We start from the raw sequence: 19,928 nt of genomic DNA, 5'->3' as shown, positions 1-19,928 counted from the left end.
TTGCTGCATCAGACATGACTGGAATATTACTGCAGGTCGACTTCTAACGCAGGACTGAAAGGAGGCTCTTTGTGTCAGTGCAGTGCAACAGCTCAATCTGAATATTAACACAGCATTAAACTTTAAATGTTGTTGTCTTCATTAACCACCATACGAGCAAGTTGCTAGACAGGATACTGTCATGTAAATTCCTCTGGTGAGAGATGTGCTGAACCTGTGTTTGTTGCGTTCCAGGACAACCAGTGTGGTATTGTGACCAACATTGACATCGAGTGCGCAGTGAAACTCGTGGGGACAAATTGTATCATGTATCCAGTTAACAGCCAAGACCTGCAGCACATCTGGGTAAGGCGAACAATTGATCTCAGTTAACTGTGTTCACTTTACACATGTGAAACTTTCAAGTGAGTAAATTACCAAATGATTTCCAGGAAATTACTGCAACAGGCTCCATCTTTTCCTGCAATTTTCCTGCGAACATGTCTCCTGGTTTCCTAAAATTACCTGCCATTACCCTTAATACCAGGATATTTTAAAGAAACACCTACACGGTACCCCTCATTACACCATTACCTGCAAATTATTTTTAAAAATTGAGGTTGTGTGTCTGTTCTTGAGCAGAACAGGCAGGAAATGTGTCACATTATGTTGTTACCTTTACGATCACGAAGTACATTGGAAATCGTAATCGATTACCTATTTGATTGATGAATCACATGGTATAAAGAGGTGTTATATAATGATTCAAGCTCCTCATGTAATGGAGGTCCGCGGGTATAGTCACAGTCACGAGGTACCAGTAAGGAGAAGTGACAGTGTGTGGCGGCTAGCGGTACTGAAGTTAAACACACTCACCCATTTAAAAAAAAGACGTGCTAATCCACTTGCCAAGTGCGGGAGACCCGGGTTCGAAACCCACTCAGGGCAGGCCAGAACAACATCGGCCACACTCACAGGACTATTCACTATTATGTCATAGTCATGTAGAGGAAACTGTCATCTACTTCCTCATTATTATGTTGAACATCATAAATGTATAAAATGTAATACTGTTTCCTGATTGTGTTCTTCAGTCTTTCATGTACGGTGACTACATTGCCTACGACTTCTGGCTGGGGAAAGTGTACGACCTGACTAATCACATCATCCTCAAGCTCTCCAACGGAGCCAGGTAGTGTGTGTGTGTGTGTCTGTTGTGATTATCCAGCATGTACTGCGACCATGTCGTAGCCTGTCAGTGTGTCTGCATGCTGGCACACGTTCATCAATGCCAAATCCAGTGAACGTCGGCCCACTGTGTCTGTCTTCGCCCCGCTCCAGGTGCTCCATGAGTGTGGAAGACGGCGCCAAGCTTTACGACGTCTGTCCACATGTCAGCGACTCGGTACGTAGCCACCAGCGCTCATCTGTCACTTCAGGTGTATTCACTTCCATAAGTTCACTGCTGCTGCAAGTCAAACAGAACAGCTGTTAATTGGGGTCGGGTCACTTTTGGAAATGCTGATACTGGCTGTAAAAGACGGTACTGCGAGTACAGCCATTCCTAGAAACAATTATTCAAGTATCATGCAGATATTCGTTTCAGAGTTACTTTTTCTAAGTATACATAAAATATTCTGCACTCTTGATTTGTTTTTGTTAAATTGTTGTTACTGTGTCGTTTTTCAGGGTCTGTTCTTCGACGAGGCGTATGGTTTCTACCCAGGGCAGGTCCTGATTGGTCCAGCCAAAGTCTTCTCTAATGTACAGTGGTTGTCAGGGGTCAAGCCTGTCCTCAGCAGGAAGTGCAAGTTCAGAGTGGTGGTAGAAGAGGTAAGACGACGACTGTGGTCCTCTCTTTCCCTTATATTGTACTTACCGTCTGTATCGTACATGTTATGGGGAATTAATTTGTTATGCTGGATGTGTCGCAGCTTGGTCCACGTAGATTGTGTGTAGAGCAACAACATCAGAAACATTGAGTATAAATTGGCACATCATTGTTTTCAGACACAGTCTGAAGTGTCATTCCTCGTGCTCTCTCCTTTGGTCTCCCTCTCCGAGACTCTCCCCATGTGTGATGTGGGTGAGGAGGTGTGTACGATTGTATCTGGAGAGGAGGGAAGTGGAGAGAGAGTGAAACAAGTGAAGTGCCGAAGCAAGTTTAGAGACGGAAGGAAGACAAATCCAACACTACATGAAGTGTACACGGCAGCTGTGTTGCTGCTGCTGGAGTTCTGTGTTTCTACGTACAGTTTCACTTTTTTTTACCCTGTGCGATCAATCAATGCCAAATCTCTAGATCACACAGGGTCAAAGGCTATATCACGATATAGCTTAAAATATTGCAACATTACTTACAGATCCCAAAGCCCACGCCTAATATCCAACTCTGTAGTAGAGAGAATTGTTATTGACACCAGTGAGGGCAACACTGTAATCAAAAGTTGAATAAATTGGAGATGTCATTAGTCATTAATCTTAAATTGTCTAATCGATCTCTGTGGTGTCACTGTGTTTTCCTCAGGTGAAGGTGGTTGAACTGAAGGTGACGTGGATCACTAAGAGCTACTCCCCAAAAGGCTCTGACAGCGTCTACCCGCCTCCCTCCACCATCACACAGGAGAACCTCTGCAGGTCAGGGGGGGTCCTTGGGACTTTTTAACAATTGCTTTTCATTTTATTTTCCTGCAGCTCTTACAATTTATATAAAATATACATATACATTTCAGCACTTCCTAGATATCAGTTTTTATTGACTGGATGTCAATGAATCACAGTGTAAATACAGAAAACATACAAATGTATTTTGCTACATTACTCTCCTGGTTGTGTTTAGGGTCAGACGTCTGGGCTACTACGACCACACCCAGAGGCAGCTGGGAGAGAGGGCTCTCTATGTCTTTCCTGCTAAGGGAGACGCCACTCGCATCACCTGTGAGGGACCCGAGGGTGCAACTGTCCTGCCAGAAGACCCTGTGGCCAGAAAGGTGTGGCTACCGCGTCTTTGTAGATTAATTAGGGCCACGGGCAATCGCACCGGGCACTGGTCCCAACAGCTATGAAATAGCTGCAGGGACTACTGTTATTGTGTGGATTTTTTCTTCTTCTTTTTATTATTCTCCTTCATCTTCCGGACGATTTTCGATTCGCTACTAGTCAGAATTTATATATCAAAACACACACACACACACACACACACACACACACACACACACACACACACACACACACACACACACACACACACACACACACACACACACACACACACACACACACACACACACACACACACACACACAGTTAACCTAATATGGTTACAGCTCCTCCATATCAGTGCTTATAGAAAGATGATCATGTGTCTGTCTGATCAGCTCTGTCTTGACCTTAAGATCGTGGGTTTGATTCCCATGTTGACAGAGATGGCAAAACCGGCAGTAGCCCCGTGGGCCTTTCAAAATTTCCCCAGAGGAAATTTTCTAGTTTATTTGTGTTATTGTGCATTAAGAAGTTGTAAACTGTTTCAAAAAATGTCGATCTACTCAGCCAATGAGAATATTAAAACTGAAAATCACCTGTTGTACACAACAGCAGAGGTTATGGTGTCGGTTATATTTTAAGAAAGTCTCCTTGAATGTTGGTTACAGAGGCTCTCAGTACTTGTCTTTTTGATCATCTTCAGTCTGTCACTCTGTGTGTGTGTGTGTGTTTTCCTGCAGTTGAAAAGGATGTTCAAAAAGGAATTGGGGAAGAAGACGGAGAGCGCCGACACACAAGGTACCAAGCGACACATTGCAGAAAACACCAGAGGAACATATAGTATAGTACACACACAGACACACTCCTGCTCTCTAATGTTGACGGCATCTCTGTTTTGCCTCTGTCATGAACTCGGCAAGACTGAAGAGTTTCTCAACCAGAAATAGATGTGCAAAAATGTAGAGTTAGACTGCTTACTAACTTATTACATACAGTATAAGTTTGTACCCATAAGTTTGTATTTTTTGTTCTTAAATGTTGAACCGTCAGTTTCTGCCTCAGAAATCCTGTTACCATTTGGGTTGTTAAAGCTGAATGTTATGAACCTGCCTGTCTCTGTGAACACTGTCGCCCTGGTCATTACACCTGACACATGGTCCTTAGTCGGAGCCTTCAATCTCTCATTACATCAGTTACACAGAAATAAGAGCAAGTGCAGATGACGTGGAGTTAAAGTGAACACTTGAATGTCAAACAATCAGTATAAAAAGGACCTAAAATACATTTCTCACCATGCACACACAAAGCACTTCATCACTTATCATTGTCAGTGAAATGACCATTACTTTTTGCTTGTGTCCTCTCTTAAGTAGCTGAAAACTAAATCTCTCCATGCAAAGCTCCTGTGAGACGTCGGCCAGTCCTTCTCATAAATGGAGCTCAGCACAGAGGGAGCAGACTCATTTCAACTTCAGCGCACTTCAACTGTACATTAGCTGCATGACTCAGGAAAATAGAGGATGACTGTGTCTCTATTGTTAAATGTGAAATTTTCCTTTCCAGCTGTGTGAACATCAGTAAAGCTGTTCTACATGACCTCGCCTTTATGATCATCATGCGTTTTTTTTTTTTTCCCTCCACACCTTAAATTAAAATGCGTCTTTCACTGTCTCTCACCAGGTGAACACAAATCAGAGCAGACGGACTCATCTCACTCCAACAACAACGGACCTGTGGTGGCCATCCAGAACCCCCCAGACCCTCAGCACACCAACGACACCTCCGCTGAGCACGCGGAGCAGGACGCTGACGACGAGGCTGCAGAGGACACTGATGACACCAGGTCTGTTGGTGTTTGTTTGTGTGGAAATGTGAGAGGCACCGAATGAGAAACAGGTTTTGGCCATTAAGAGTTTATTAAGTTAAGAGTTTATTGATGTGAGATTTTGTAAAGTTTGATGTGAACTGATGCAAAAGTGCAGCAACAAAAAGTTTGAAGATTAAATGTTCTCCTTTCTGTCTCTGAGGGGAGTCGACCCAAGGCTGGTAACCATTTGAGGTTTCACCTGCAGTGTCAATGGCTAAAATCTTACTGTAGTTGTCTCCGGTGTATCTGTCACAGCGGTTTATTTAAAGTCAAATGACCCACTCTGGCAGGAATGATAGCTCATTATTCTGTGTGTTACTTTGCAGGTGCATGGTGGGAATCTAATAACATTAGTCTCTCAATGTCAATTATGCTTTGTTAAATTTAATTTGTACTATTGAAGTCAAGCTACTTGCTAATGAAATCCTTCTCATGAGGGTGTTTGTGTGTGATGCAGACAGAGGGAGACAGACACTAACACGCGGCACACACTTTAATTAGGTTTATATTTGATTATACTTTATCACCTTTTCATTACTGAAATGTTGGATTCAGTTAAACAGGACAAGTTTAAATATGAGTGATGAAAATGTGTTTGCCACTTTGGCAGCTGAAGGCAGATGCCTGGCTGGGTGCCTCACCCACATCTCTAAAAGTTACAGTGTGAGTGTGTTCAGCATAAAAGAAAAATCAGCATAAAAAATAAGAGCTGAATCATCGTCTCTTAAACATCGCCTCAACAAGACACTTTATAACTTGTAAGAGAAAAAGTTAAAAATCATATTTTTCAGCAGAAATTATTTCTGTGCGGTGAATGTTGGCTGTTATATCTGTCTGTTACTGGTTTTGGACTGCTGTTTGGACAAAGCTTATCATTTGAAGACACTTTTGAGGTACATTCATCAGTTGATCCTGGAAAGGATCCACATGTTGCTGCATATTTGATCCAAAACACTTTTTACTTTAGTCTAACGGTTCTTAACCTGTAGCACAAAACACATCCTGTGTGATGTTGTCTGAATAATCATCCTGTGACTGTGACTGTGTCTGCAGCTCTCTGACATCATCGGCGAGCTCCACAGCCTCTTCTCAGAGCGGAGGTCTGGGAACAAACCGTAAGAAGAGCATCCCTCTCTCCATCCGCAACCTGAAGAGGAAGCACAAGAAGAAGAGGACCAAGTTCTCCCGCGAGTTCAAGCCTGGAGACCGGTGGGAAGATTCTTTCTTTCTTTCTTTCTTTCTTTCTTTCTTTCTTTCTTTTCTTTTCTTTCTCACCAGTGCCTGTTAAATTAAAAGTCTGAAGAACAACTTCAGTGTCTTGACATTTGGCAGATCTTTAAGACTGATGGTTTAGTGCCTGTGCTCCCAACACTCCCTTACATTTAGTGACCTCCTCTCCTGCTTCTGTGTCAGGAAGTTGGAGTAAAAATTAGACCAGTGACATCATCTGTTACCGACTGTGAAAGCAGCCAATAGCTGCTTTTCCTGGAGAAAACGCTGAGCCTGTCTTGTTTGTTCAGGCTCTCTCTTGTTTGTCAGGTGGCTCATGTCTCAATCTGTCTGACAGTGACACTGGAGCTTGACAACACGCACATCAAGACTTTCACAGCAGACTCCTGACTGTGTCATTTCCTCAACTACACTGCGTCACACACACTGTTGTACTCAACCAAAGGCACCATGACACTGCAGGTTTTCTGCTCTTTGCCATGTAGGTTAGATTTTTTTTTTCAAAAGCAATGTTTTATACGTTTTCCAAAGCAGGAAGTTGTAAGTCTTCAGTGTCGGTTGATGGCAACAGTTTCAGTTGGCATGATTCAGTTTTCACCGTAAATGAAAAGATGTCAGACAAAATAAATATGACGGCAGTACTAGAGCTAGATCATTTTAGGTGTATTACCAGTCAAACAGTTTGTAGTCATCACTGTCACTTGATTGCGAGTGCATAATTTAATTATATGTTTTTTGCATTGAGTAATTGAAAGGAGGCTCAACAGGAGACCTAAGTAAAATATTTTTTTTCAATTGTCATTGTGTTTCACCTCCATTGAGCAAGATAGAGACAGTCAGTGTCTGTCTGGCTAAGAATCACATTGGCTAAGGTGCAAGCATGAATGAATCAGACATCCTTTTTGATAGTTTAATTTTCCACAAGCTGAAATTTAATGACCCAGAAACAAGCGATTTAAAGAGCAGAGCAGGCTGGCAGTGAGGTAGATAGAGGAAGCACACACGCCAAGGAGAGAGACAAATGTAGTGGCCGGGTGAAGATACTGTAAATGGCTCAGTAGATAAGAAGACTGTAAGTGGAGGGGAAAATAGCAGCAGGAATGACCTATTACACTGTAGCTTTTCTTTCTTTTGTGATGGGCGAACAGTCCTTGATATAACAAAAAAAGCAAGGCCTAGTTTTTATAATCATACACATTCACATCTGAGCCACTAAACACAATATACAAGTCTGATTTATCCGTGTGTGTGTGTGTGCAGAGTGGCAGTGGAAGTCGTGTCCACAAAGACCACGGCTGATGTGATGTGGAAGGACGGGCGAGTGGAGGAGGGGATCCGATCAAACGACCTCATCCCCATCCAGCACCTCGACAGCCATGAATTTTGTCCCGGGGACTTTGTAGTAGACAAACGACGTAAGGAAAATCAAATTTAATTCAATATTTTCATAATGATGACTTTGATGATTTGTTGATTTAGTTCTTCAGTTTGACTTTTTGGACGAGTGAAGCAGCAGCATGTGTCAGATTTTTGTCCTTGTGGACGGTGATGATATTTTTATATACAGTATATATTTATATATAGAGGCCACTCCACCACCTACAGCAGCACCTTCCCTATCTAGGTTACAGTACTTGCTGAAACAATGCCGAGCTTGTGTGTCTGAGAATTGGACTGGAGAAATTATTTAGAGCCAGTTTCCATTTTCTTCCAGACAAAAACATGCAATGAATGAAATACATGAAAGCGGTGCCTGGCTTTGTTCTTGACGCTGTGCTTTGTGGTTGTCTGCCTGCCTCAGCCCAAGCCCTCCAGGACCCAGGGGTGTACGGTGTCATCCAGTCTGGCGATCACAAGGGCAGAACATGTGTCGTCAAGTGGATCAAACTCAACTCCTCCAGTGACGACGTGGAGGTGAGTCAGGAGAACAAGACAAGTGTTTATGCTTAATGGTCTGAGTGTTTGTGAGTGTGTTAGAGAGGGAGGGGGGGGGGGGGATTAAATTGTCCGTGGTAACCATGGTAACTTCACTACATATAATCATGTGCCGTTAGTTGTCTTCATGTCTTGATACCTGGGTGGTTTTATTTTTAATTAAGGTTATTGGTATGGAGGAGGACGTCAGCGTGTACGACATCGCAGATCACCCAGATTTTCATTTCCGCACCACTGACATCGTCATCAGGATATGGAACTCTGAGAACGGACAGAACGACTGTGAAAACGAGGTGAGAACAACTTTAAAAAATCCTTTTTTCACATGAACTGCACTGAACGTGGTCATGTTTTTAACCTGCCATCACTAGCCTGTGAGCAAATGTAAGACACAACATATGAAGTAAGGTTAACAGTTTTGACACAAAACATACTGTAACATTATAACTCATCAACAAATAAGCAATAACAATAAATGTAAATAAGCAATAACAATAATCTTGCTCAGACTGAGATGTCAAAGTTGTGCTTGTGTCGGCTGTAAGAATATTCAGTTGAACTAATCAGTATGTTGTTTTTAATAATTAAAAAAAACATTTTATCCAAAAGGCTGTACAAAAACAGAATAAAAACAGTCAACAAAAGTGCAAACATAACAATTGTGAAAATATCGTATAGTGCAACTACAGTGCGGCAGTGAGGTAGCTAGAGGACAATATCCAACAATATTGTCAGACTATAAACATCGTTGTCTTAGTTCTATTGGTCTTGTTGTCATGCAATATGTTTTTTGATATACTGTATAATGTTTTCCTCTCCCCTCCGTCAGACTTCAGTGGGTCAGGTGTCCAGGGTGGATGTGAGCAGCAAAGTGGAGGTGGTGTGGGCCGACAACTCCATGACCATCGTCCTGCCACAGGTAAATGTTTGATGACATTCACTGCACATTTTGAAATTATTGCGAGACGTGTGTCGCTGACGGTCTCCTCCTAAAAAAAATCTCCTGCACAGCACCTCTACAATGTGGAGTCTGAGATCGAAGAGACGGACTACGACTCCGTGGAGGAGACCAGCAGCGTCCTGTCCACTGAGGAGTGGGAGGATGAGAGCGACAGCTGGGAGACAGATAACGGTCTCACCACCGAGGACGACAGCCACGTCAACAATACAACGCTCGTCATCGACACCGCGACCCCAGCCTCCACGCCCACTGGCTTCTCAGCCTTCATCATCACCCCACAGGAGGGGAGTAAAGCTGGGGTCACCAGCCCCACTAAAGGAGTCCCAGGAGAGGAGGGAGAGGCATCTGTGGCTGTAGCCAGTCCTGTCTCTGCAGGAGGTGAGCCTTTTTTTTTTTAGAGCATTTACTATAAATAATGTCACGTCTACCTGCACAGTACTAATAAAACTTTACTGTGTTATTTATGTGCGTTATTAAAGAAAACTCAACGCGCTATTAACTTGCATGCAGTATAAATGACGATGGAAATAAATGAATGTAATAAAACGTACAAGAAAATAAAACATGAGAAAAAATCTTTCTACAAAAATATGAACTGGATAAATCAATGAAGTTTTTGCACACGTCATATAGTATTTAGTTTGTATTTCTGTGTAGGCATGGTGTCTCACTGTGAATCAGCCTCCTATTGTATGTATCTACTTACCAGTATCACACTAATTTATTGTGTTATGAAACGGGTTGTCTTCTTGTCAACAATTTAAAAGGCCGATATCAAAAATTAATTGATCCTATTAACAAGTTTTGTCTGTATAATCAAAGCCATTTAAAAGCACGTCCATGAGACACGTCATTGCACTGATGGACATTTATTATTATAGCGTGTATTTATAGTCAGACCCACGTTCACTATCCTGCTGTTGTAAATATTCATTAGTTAATCAAGTGTCTTAATCCACTGCTGAATAGTCCCATGATATGCAACATTTTCTCCTTGCCCAGTTGTTTTAAGAAATTACTAAAACCTTTTACTAAAATATGTAAATCCCAGGTTTCAGGTTTTAAATGGTAGTAATATTCAGAAAGTATCAGGACATACTATAACACTGATTTTGGTCTTTTAATGGGGATTGTCAACAGGAAATGTTCCACCTTTGTAATGTTTGACGTGTCTCATTACTAGTGCAGTATTTTAATTTAAGCTTTTTACTTTTGCCTGCGTAGGAACCACTCCAGGAGGGGCTGTCAACGGAGCCGAGAAGAGCAGTAAAGACGGAGCCTCTCGGGGCTTCAGGGAGCTGAAGGAGGCGCTGAAGATCCTGGAGAGCCTGAAGAACATGACTGTGGAGCAGCTGTGGACCGGTGGCTCTCCGACCTCTCCGACCTCCGCCGAGCCGTCATCCACAGCTCATGTAGTCAGTTCGGTGACGCCCACAGCCCCCGAGAAGCCCACCAAGGAGAAACGCTTCCTGGACGACATCAAGAAGCTGCAGGAGAATCTGAGGAAGACGCTGGATAACGTGGCCATCGTGGAGGAGGAGAAGATGGAGGCCGTGGTGGAGGCGGGGGGGAGCGCGGGAGCAGGGCCAGAGGTTGGTGTTACATGGATCTGTAACGCTGCAGAGTCGATTCATCCTGTGCAGCGCAGATTCTCCCGTCCAGTCTAAATAAAATTAAACGAGCATGACATTGTGACACCTCCTGTGGTTGTGTTTTAACCTGCTGGTGTGTTACTTTTAAGGTGGAGAGAGCTGGAGAGGAAAAGCCTCAGCAGGAGCCTCAGACACCGGTGGGTGGACAAGAGTGGCCCAGTGAGTTTCTCAGCGACACCCCAGTCCTGTGCCAGCAGAGTGGTGGCAAACCTGGCGTCACCTTCACCAGTGCCAAAGGAGAGGTGTTCTCCGTGCTGGAGTGGGCACCAGGTGAGAAATGACTGAGGATTTGATTCCTGGTTAGCGGCTCTTGCTCTTCCTCGTTTTCTTTCTGTCTCTCCCTTTGTTTGGGCTTCAAATTTCATTGTGTTTATGTTAAACTCATGTCTCAGCAAGTGAACCTGCCATGTGTGCATTCAGATGCACACACAGAGAAGACCCCACATTTCTTTATTACTATGAGTGACAGTTGCCATCTCCCATCTCCATTCTGTAATCATACTTGTCCGTGACAGACAAGCACACTCATCTTTTAGCTGGAGATGGCCGAGTTGTACTTTTCTGTTCTTCCCGTTTAGCTGTTCAATCACCTGGTGTCTCCTCTCTTTGACGCAGACACTCACTCGTTCAAGAAAATGGAGTTTCAGCCGGCAGAGGCGAAGAAGTTCTTCAGCACAGTGAGGAAGGAGATGGCTCTCCTAGCGACGTCACTGCCAGATGGCATCATGGTCAAAACTTTTGAAGATCGCATGGTGGGTTTTGGTCAAGTCTCATGTCAATATTGTCACCTGGTTAATTTTGAATGATTCGTGTCCTTTTCTCTGTAAAAAAACAAAAACAACACCTTTACTGACTGGCAGTCAGTAAAGGTGGATCTTTGGTGGTGAATCTGCACTGTCTCTGTAGGACATGAAATCAAAGAACCTGATTTAATAAGTAACTACACATTATAATTTCAGAATTTGCTGCTGGGTTGTTATTGAACTAATTATACAGATTCAAATAAGGTTAATGAACAGTTATAAGATTTTGCACAAAACTGCTTCAGCCCTGCTTGTACAGGTGAATAGAGGGGCCATAATTCGTTATCCATACTTGTTATTCTACTCAAATATTTGTGCGCACAAATTTCTCTAGCAGCATTTTTCCACAGATGATACATAATCATACACGTAATACTTAACATACATTATTTCAGAGTCACAATTAAAAAAAAAAAAAAAAGCTAAAAAGCTTCTTTTTTTTAAAAGATTGTGACTGTGAAATAATGCCATAAGCTCATATGATAAATTATGAACGTTTTGATGGACAGCACAGCAGCAATAAGTAGGAGGACAAATGAGAGGTACTGTAGCGGGTTAGTAAAAGTTGAAGAATAAACGAAGGATCGAAGCTACATCTTGTCTGTTTATGAGCAACAACAAGACATTAGTATTTACAGTGATGCATAAAAATGAAAGTGAAAGGTTCAAGGTAATGTGCTTGAGTATGTTGTGCAGTTTTATTCTTTTGTCTCATCATATTCTCCATGAACATCAAACCGTCTCTCCGCTGACAGCCAGCACCAGAAACCCTGTCACAAGCTGCTTTGCTCTCTCGACACAGGACCTGTTCTCCGCTCTGATCAAAGGGCCGACTCGTACGCCCTATGAGGACGGTGTCTTCCTGTTTGACATCCAGCTGCCAAACATCTATCCAGCTGTGCCACCGCTGTTCCGCTACCTGTCGCAGTGCAGCGGCCGCCTCAACCCCAATCTCTATGACAACGGCAAAGTCTGCGTCAGTCTGCTGGGCACCTGGATTGGCAAAGTGAGTGGTGACTCAAGTGACCCTGATTTTATTTGACCACATTTTGTCTTTGTTTGGCTAATTTGACAGATTTTTATCACAGTTATTAATATTCACTGTTCAGATATTTAACTTCTCGATCTTTTTTCATTGATGTATAAATTGATCAATATGGCTCTCCTTTCAGATTCTGTCATTGTTTACTGGATATCTTTGGGTTAAAATCACATTAATTGATTCACTTGAACTAAAATATTCATAAATAATGAAAATAATAATTAGCTGCAGCTCTACTTTGGAGCCATGTCTGGATTTTGATGAGCGCTGTACAGTATGTAGTAACGAGAGACCACAGAGCTTGACTGGTCATAAATATGGACTTGTTGGTTTGCTTCTCTGCTCCTTATACGTACAACATGCACCTTACAGACAGCTGCACTTTTCTACAGGACAGGGCACAACGATGCTGCATGTCTGTCTCACTTTGTTGTTGATTTCTGTTACCGATGTGATCCACAGGGCACCGAGAGGTGGACCAGCAAGTCCAGTCTGCTGCAGGTCCTCATCTCCATACAAGGTCAGTAAACACACACACACCCCACTCTGTTTCCTCCCTCTTATCTGCAGCGCATAAATGTTTTATTCATGTGTTAATTTGCTTAAAGCTGTGAGTGCAGCATCGCGCACAGTCATTCCACCAAACATGTCACTCTCGCACAAAGACATGACACCGCCTCTATGAAACGTGTCTGAACTGACAGAAAGTCCAGATTTTAATTCACTTTTTGCTGTCACTGATGAGACTTCAACAACACAGTGCATATTCATAGAAGAGCATGTTCTCCCTCCAACACACATTGAAATAGCCACTGAACCTGTTGGACCTGTTTCCTGCCATGGTTTATTTTGAGTTGGCTCTCAATCTCATTGAAATCTAAGTGAAATTGAAATAGACTTAATATTATTAACAAAATAGACTAAAAATAATTTGCTTTTGAGGGTTTGAATAACTTGCCTTCCCAGCTTGTATAATATGTGTATGATAGCATCAGTTCGGCTTTTTAAAAGTTTAATATGTGTTTTTATAACATCATAGTTTAGAAGCATTTAAATCTATGCAATCTATATAGGCAAATCAAAGCAGCTTTAATTATACACAAACAAAGACTAGCGGTGCTCTAGAGTGCAGCTAATGGGGATCCTAACAAATAAAACATTATGCGCAGTTAAAAGGCCATTCATCGTGCTTGGTGTAGGCGAAGAATGGCATTCCAAAAAAAAAAGAAAAAAAAGCTTGACTGGACTCTCAACTTTGCACTTTTTTGAAATATTAATCTGCAGTTCAGTTCTTGATCTCACATTTTAGCACACGTGTATTTTTTCCTCAGGCCTTATCCTCGTCAACGAGCCTTACTATAACGAGGCTGGCTTCGACAGCGACCGGGGCCTCCAGGAGGGATACGAGAACAGCCGCTGTTACAACGAGATGGCCCTGATCAAGATGGTCCAGTCCATGACGCAGCTGCTGCAGAATCCCGTGGACGTCTTCAAGCAGGAGATCCAGGAGCACTTCGGCTCCAGCGGCTGGCGGCTCGTCCATCGTCTGGAGGTGTGGCTGGAGCTGCACGACTCCGCGGAGAGGGGCCAGGCAGCGCACATGTCCTGCAGGGCTTCACACTCTAAGGAGCGGCCTTCATCAGCGGAGCCGCTGGACGAGCAGCTGCCCCTGGGCTCGGGCCCCGTGGCGGTGGCCCACAGTAGCCCCAGTAAGCCTGGCGAGGAGGGAGTCACGGGAGCAGGAGTCACCAGTATTATGGAGGAGGAGCTGGAGGATTCAGGGCTGAGTCCCTCCACGACAGCTGCCTCCCAGCAGGAGCTCAGCCAGAACTCAGACTATGACAGCACGCAGGGCGTCGCCCCTCTGGGTGCTGAGAGCAGGGCCGGCTCTACACTTCCAGGCGCCGTAGTCCGCGGCGGGACGTCAGAATCGGGCTCTGCTGCGATCAGCGGAGGAGGCGTGGCCTCTGCGGGAAGCCAACCAGTGGTGCGACCAAAGAAACGGAGAAAGAGCTACCGGAGCTTCCTCCCAGAGGGCAGCGGCTACCCGGACATCGGCTTTCCACTTTTTCCGCTCTCCAAGGGGTTCGTGAAGAGCGTCCGAGGTGTGCTGCTGCAGTACCGAGCTGCGCTGGCCGCCGCTGGCGTCCCTGAGCACACAGAGGACAAGTAAGTGCCTCCTCACCCTTCCCCGACACTCCTCTGCACTGCTTCCCGCTCTTTCCCTCCGTCTCTTCTACCTTCTCATCTGCCTAAAGCTGTAGCGGAGGATCCATTCCTTGTCATTAGGAGGGAGGGGGCTACGATTTTCAATCTTCTGTACTACAGTTCAGAGCTGCACTGTGCCCCCAGCACTGCCCACATTTTTGTCCTTCATCTCCAAGTCTGTACTGCTCCTGCTCCACGACGTTCTGCCTGTTTTTTGTGTTTTTTTCCCCACCCATAATCCCTCTCGATCAAGCTGCGACCTGGAGAACTGCATCTTTATTCAGGAGAGTGAGCAAGTTCTGATTTGGATGCAACTTGACGATGTCTCTGTTTTCCTTCAGTGTCTCTTCAGATGAGTGTGACGGATAAAGAGGGGTGGAGCTCACATGCGATCACCCAGTTACACAAACGTAGGGCAGCGACCCCGTCACAGTGAAACCCCTCATCTTTTCATGGACACAGGTAAAAACACGGAGCTTTTACTGGAGGCAGAGGTTCGTTCCCACCCTCTCGGTCGAGGACTGTGACTTCAGTGGCAGCGATGTGGAAGCAAAACGGACTAAATGAGATGAAGAATCAGTGCCATGAACCCTCTGCCCACCTGCCCCCTCCCCTCATCCACCTATTCTCCAGCAAGCTTCCACCACCAGGGTGGGGACTTGCTGGAAGACCTCTGCCATGTCAATCAGCCTGAAAATGTAAAGCAGACTGGTGATTGGCCGGGTTCCACTGAAAAACTGCAAACCCCCAGCTCTCGCGGCTGTCGGGCTAACTGCGGCTATTTGTAGCACTACTGATATTATCGCTGTACCATCCTGCACTACAACAAACGAGTGGACAATCTGGTCTGAAAGAGGTGACGTAAAAATACACACTGACCAGGAGGAGTCTTTTTTTAAAAAGTAGAAGTCACTGGTTGTACGCTTTCTGCCAAATTTCTCTCTATTCACAAACGCACACACACACACGCACATTCACACATGAATATTCAAGTAGAATGTACTGAATGTCAGTAAAACTGCCAACCACAACAGCTTCGCCACTTCGTCCACTATACTTGCTGGTATTTTCCTTCGCCAATCACTCGCACTGAACCACGCAGCAAAACATCGAGTGACAAAGTTTACATACTGTACGAATCACCTCCGGAGGTCGAGCTGTTCGGTGTGTAGAGAGCCGGCCAGGCACAGGACGCGAGCGGAGGAGGCTGTATGTGAAGGAGTTTGTGCTCCAGTCAAAGCTTAACACAGCTGCTGCCTCGACGTACGAAAGCCCCCGTTCACTTTCCGTAGGATTTAGCAGATGATCACTGAGAGTGGAACTCGTGCTTCGGTGTTTCGGCGTGTTAAAGGTTGCTACGCTCACAGAGGCCAAACTCTCTCAGAGTGGAGCTTTGCCCACGATGCTCCACTTCATGAGGTGAACCACATCACTGCAAATGACACAAGTTAAAGAATAAATAGAGAAAAAAACCAAAAAAAAAACCAACCACATTCAGCGTCCATTCCGTCATCTCATGTCAACATGTTGCCTTACTTGAATTGTTCTTATTGATCTCAGACCATTGTGTTCGGAGCTGCTCGTATCCTGCTTTAGACATTAACCCACACAGACATAGACACAAACTAAAATCCACCAAAACCCTGTTTGAGTGTTTTCCTCCTTTCAAAGTGCAGATTTCTGATCAGTTTCCCCCTTTTATCAGTTCCTTAACATAAGTCTGTCACTCTGCAGCCATCGCTGTATTCTGAGTTTCCTCTCCAAATTGCATGTGCAGAGTTTAATGACATCAGAATACAAACTGCAGTACGTGTGATGCTGAAGGTTTGTTGATATTATAAATTAATCTGCTTGAGTATTATTTTCTCTTATTCCATGTTTGACCTTACGAAGGCGACTGCCGACCCCACCGACGGGAGGGAAACGACACAAATTACAGCAACACAGGCAAAACTGACTGACTGTCCGCTATCTTCTCTTCTCTCTACATATACTGCAAATATTAGATCTGCTTGGAAAAAAAACAACAATGGTTTAATTTAAGTTAACACAAAGCTCTTGCTTTGCCACAGATTGTGCTGTAATTTACTGTGAAACAAAGTGAAACTCACCTTTGGGTCTAATCGTGCTTCCTGGGAAAACCAGAACAGTCTTTGTTTACATCTATTTAATAACTGCATCTCACCTCTTAACATAATGTTCTTCTTTTCCCGTTCATGAAATTATGATTCGTATTGTGATGATCATTCTTTTTCTTATCATTATTATAATAATAATACAGGTCAGATGAACCCCTTGTGCTTGCTATAATCTGTGAAATAAATAAGAGAGCCTTGGCTGTCTGGTATTTTACTTGAACAAAGAACTTTGATGCTGAAGAGTGTTTCTGAATGAACGGGCACACAGTGCCATCGTGAAACAGTGAGAGGTGGGAGAGGATAAAAACCATGAGCCAAGAGTTGCTGCGTTTTAAAAAGGAAAAAAAAAAGAAAAACATTTGAGGAAAAAAGAGGTGAATGAGGGTTATCTTGTTTTGCTTTGTCTTCCATTTCTTTTCTCCTTTCTACTCTTAAAATTGGTATTGCCTGTATCAGATGTGGCAATCGGGCATCCATGACATTTTGTCCTCTTCCTAGATTTTACTTCACCGTTGTCATTATTTTGCTGCCTTTAATGCTACAGAGGGAGGAGGTTTTGTCTCTTTCACTGGCTGCTGTAGCAAGTAGCCTTGTTTGCTTTACTACCCCCTTTCCCCTAAACATACACACACACACGCTGCTGTTTGTAAAATGTCACCTTCACAGTTCTTGGAGGAGTTTGTTCCCAGAGCTCAGCGCTGCACCTGAGGACGTAGAAAGTGAAAACCCGTGCTTACGGTGTTTCAGAAAGGTCGAACATGCAGCTCCACCAAGAACTTAAAGGTGACATTATTCTTCAGTCTGTCACCCTCTCTCTCATTTGTCAACATTCGCAGAAACAGAAAATGTGAAACTATCTCGCAAGATCTCGAAGCAAAAATCCAACAGGATATCAAGCACATGATGCTTTGTACATTTTTCTGTGTATGTGTGTATATTATTCAGATTGAAACCATTATTATTATTATTATTATTATTATTATTATTATTATTATTATTATTATTACCATTATTATTATTCCTGCGAGAAGTTTGTTTTACAGCCAAAGCATGTAACATGTTGCTTTAAGCCTTTTGATTGGGCTACACACAAGACTTGACTGTACGATGTCTACGTTTCCACAGTGGCCTGTTATTGATATATTAAAAAAAAAGAACTAATAAAGTTATGATTTGTAGCCTGATTCCCTCTGTACAGATGTCATGACAATATTAAAAATATATAAATACATACAGTATATATTTAACACAAACTTGAGTTCTAACAAGTCACGTGGATGCTTGGGGCATATATGTACAAAATGCTGAGTGTGTGTTGTACTTATGATTTTCCATTTTTTAATGGTTTACTTTTGTTGAGTTAAGATAACTGTATAGTGATGTATTAAACTTTGCAAGCAGTACCATAACTCTGGCTTTATTTTTTCATTTGGATGCTAGTTAGCTTTTGTGTCGTCAGCAGCTTTTCTTCAAAGTGATATTAAAGTATGAACTGATGCTAGTTTGTATCTTTCTGTTTATTCTGTCAACAAATCCGAAGAAAACACTAAATCGAGCAATTGATCCATCCTACTGACAGATGTTAGTGCAGCCAAAGCCTGAAATATTAAAAAAAAATGAAAAATGCAGCAGTGGGTCTCGCTTGTTGTTTTCAGGCTGATGGTGGTCTGTCAGCAATGAACACAAACTGTCTCTTTAACTCGAATCCCACGTGCACTCCCCCTCTGGAAGTTGGTGCTAAAGCACAAAATGTGAGGTAAACAACAGCTGAAAATATTCACCAACAAATGCAGTATCTACTGTCTTTTTAGTAACATGCAAAAGCAGTGCAGCTATTTTTTTTTAATGAAATTTGGCCTTTTCAAAATAAAAATGTTACTTAATATTTATTGTATGTCTGCAGTAGGGATGAATGAGCTTTGAATGCCACAGTAAATAAACCAAGACTTTTGGTTGTGATGTTTTCATTGGATTTGTTGGCAGCAACAAACATACAGGACATCAGGTGTTTACTTTGACTTAAATTGAATAATTAATGATCCTTGAAGCTTTTTCCCTGAAGTTGATGCAGGAATGTAATATAATATACACACCTCTCTTGTCTGATGCAGGAAAAATGAGCAGAAAACTTTATGTAAGTATTTTCATTGATTTTCTAGTGCATTGAATCTGTTCACCTTATATGCAAACAAATACCTTTCTGGACCTTTAAGCTCTTATTTTGGAACATCTTTGGACTTGAAAATGAAAAGCTTCTCAAGGGCAGTAATGAGTTTGTGACTTTGCTCCAACAACGTGTTAGAAGAGCTTCACCCTCGTCTGACGGCCACAGTGAGTGACTCTAAAATTCAGTGAGGATGTCGAGGCCAACAACGTGTCAGCAACAATTTTAACAAATACATTTGTTTTCCAAAATCATTCGCAGCAACAGCTTTATCGACTAAATCGGAGACAGATTATTTGTCATCATTTATTTAACTCTTTGATGAAAAACACTCCAGCAGAATGTTTAATTTGATGATAGAAAATTACAGACATTTGTCTAAATGGAAAAATAGATCTCTCTTTCAGTAAAGAATCATTCAATCTTCAGTGTGCAAGAAAAAAATAAACGGTTTTCCCTTCACCATAAACATAAACAACACACAAGATGACAACAGTGCAGAAGCAGCAGATGAAGACAATCAGTAAAATTAACAGTCGGAAGAAGTGAGTGAGTTTCTTTCTGACTCAGCATCAGGTCCTTCATCCTCGTTTGTCTCCTCAGTCTGGTTTAACTGGAACGGCCTGTCACACTGAGCTGCAGAGAGAAGCTGGACTTTCTTCTCCTTGATGGAAAAAACAAAACAAAATATCTCCCAGGTCTCTCCAGCAGTTGTCAGTGATGGGGCAGGTTGAGTCTGAGTCAGTTTCTTTTGACTCAGACTTTAGTTTTTGATATTTTCCTCTGAGGGAAGCCAATTCATCTATTCTGTTGCAACAAAATTAGTTCACTTTGAAATTCAGCCAGTTGCAAATGAGAAACCGGTGAATGCACCGCAGCGTTCAAGCCACCAGGAGGCAGCGCAGTCAAGGCACATCAAACAGTTCAATGGACCTGCAGCACTCAACAAATCTGTCTTTGCATAGAA

General features: G+C 43.0%; 1 protein-coding gene across 1 annotated transcript in view; it reads left to right on the top strand.

The window, feature by feature from the left end:
• Nucleotides 1-16,136, top strand: part of ube2o (ubiquitin-conjugating enzyme E2O) — a 33,560-nt gene extending 17,424 nt beyond the window's left edge. The window contains exons 3-23 of the mRNA XM_084001405.1: nucleotides 235-345; nucleotides 1,074-1,171; nucleotides 1,321-1,384; nucleotides 1,669-1,812; nucleotides 2,507-2,616; nucleotides 2,819-2,969; nucleotides 3,702-3,759; nucleotides 4,642-4,804; nucleotides 5,882-6,037; nucleotides 7,319-7,473; nucleotides 7,860-7,972; nucleotides 8,158-8,286; nucleotides 8,823-8,912; nucleotides 9,005-9,332; nucleotides 10,179-10,546; nucleotides 10,696-10,876; nucleotides 11,222-11,358; nucleotides 12,212-12,415; nucleotides 12,914-12,971; nucleotides 13,783-14,620; nucleotides 15,001-16,136. Coding sequence (XP_083857531.1) covers nucleotides 235-345; nucleotides 1,074-1,171; nucleotides 1,321-1,384; nucleotides 1,669-1,812; nucleotides 2,507-2,616; nucleotides 2,819-2,969; nucleotides 3,702-3,759; nucleotides 4,642-4,804; nucleotides 5,882-6,037; nucleotides 7,319-7,473; nucleotides 7,860-7,972; nucleotides 8,158-8,286; nucleotides 8,823-8,912; nucleotides 9,005-9,332; nucleotides 10,179-10,546; nucleotides 10,696-10,876; nucleotides 11,222-11,358; nucleotides 12,212-12,415; nucleotides 12,914-12,971; nucleotides 13,783-14,620; nucleotides 15,001-15,028 — 3,684 coding nt within the window. The 3' untranslated portion in view covers nucleotides 15,029-16,136. The remainder of the gene's footprint in view (nucleotides 1-234; nucleotides 346-1,073; nucleotides 1,172-1,320; nucleotides 1,385-1,668; nucleotides 1,813-2,506; nucleotides 2,617-2,818; nucleotides 2,970-3,701; nucleotides 3,760-4,641; nucleotides 4,805-5,881; nucleotides 6,038-7,318; nucleotides 7,474-7,859; nucleotides 7,973-8,157; nucleotides 8,287-8,822; nucleotides 8,913-9,004; nucleotides 9,333-10,178; nucleotides 10,547-10,695; nucleotides 10,877-11,221; nucleotides 11,359-12,211; nucleotides 12,416-12,913; nucleotides 12,972-13,782; nucleotides 14,621-15,000) is intronic.
• Nucleotides 16,137-19,928: the final 3,792 nt, after the last annotated feature.

Source organism: Trachurus trachurus (assembly GCF_905171665.1).
Source record: "Trachurus trachurus genome assembly, chromosome: 1".
NCBI lineage: Eukaryota > Metazoa > Chordata > Actinopteri > Carangiformes > Carangidae > Trachurus > Trachurus trachurus.
This window is presented reverse-complemented; position numbering and strand designations above follow the sequence as displayed.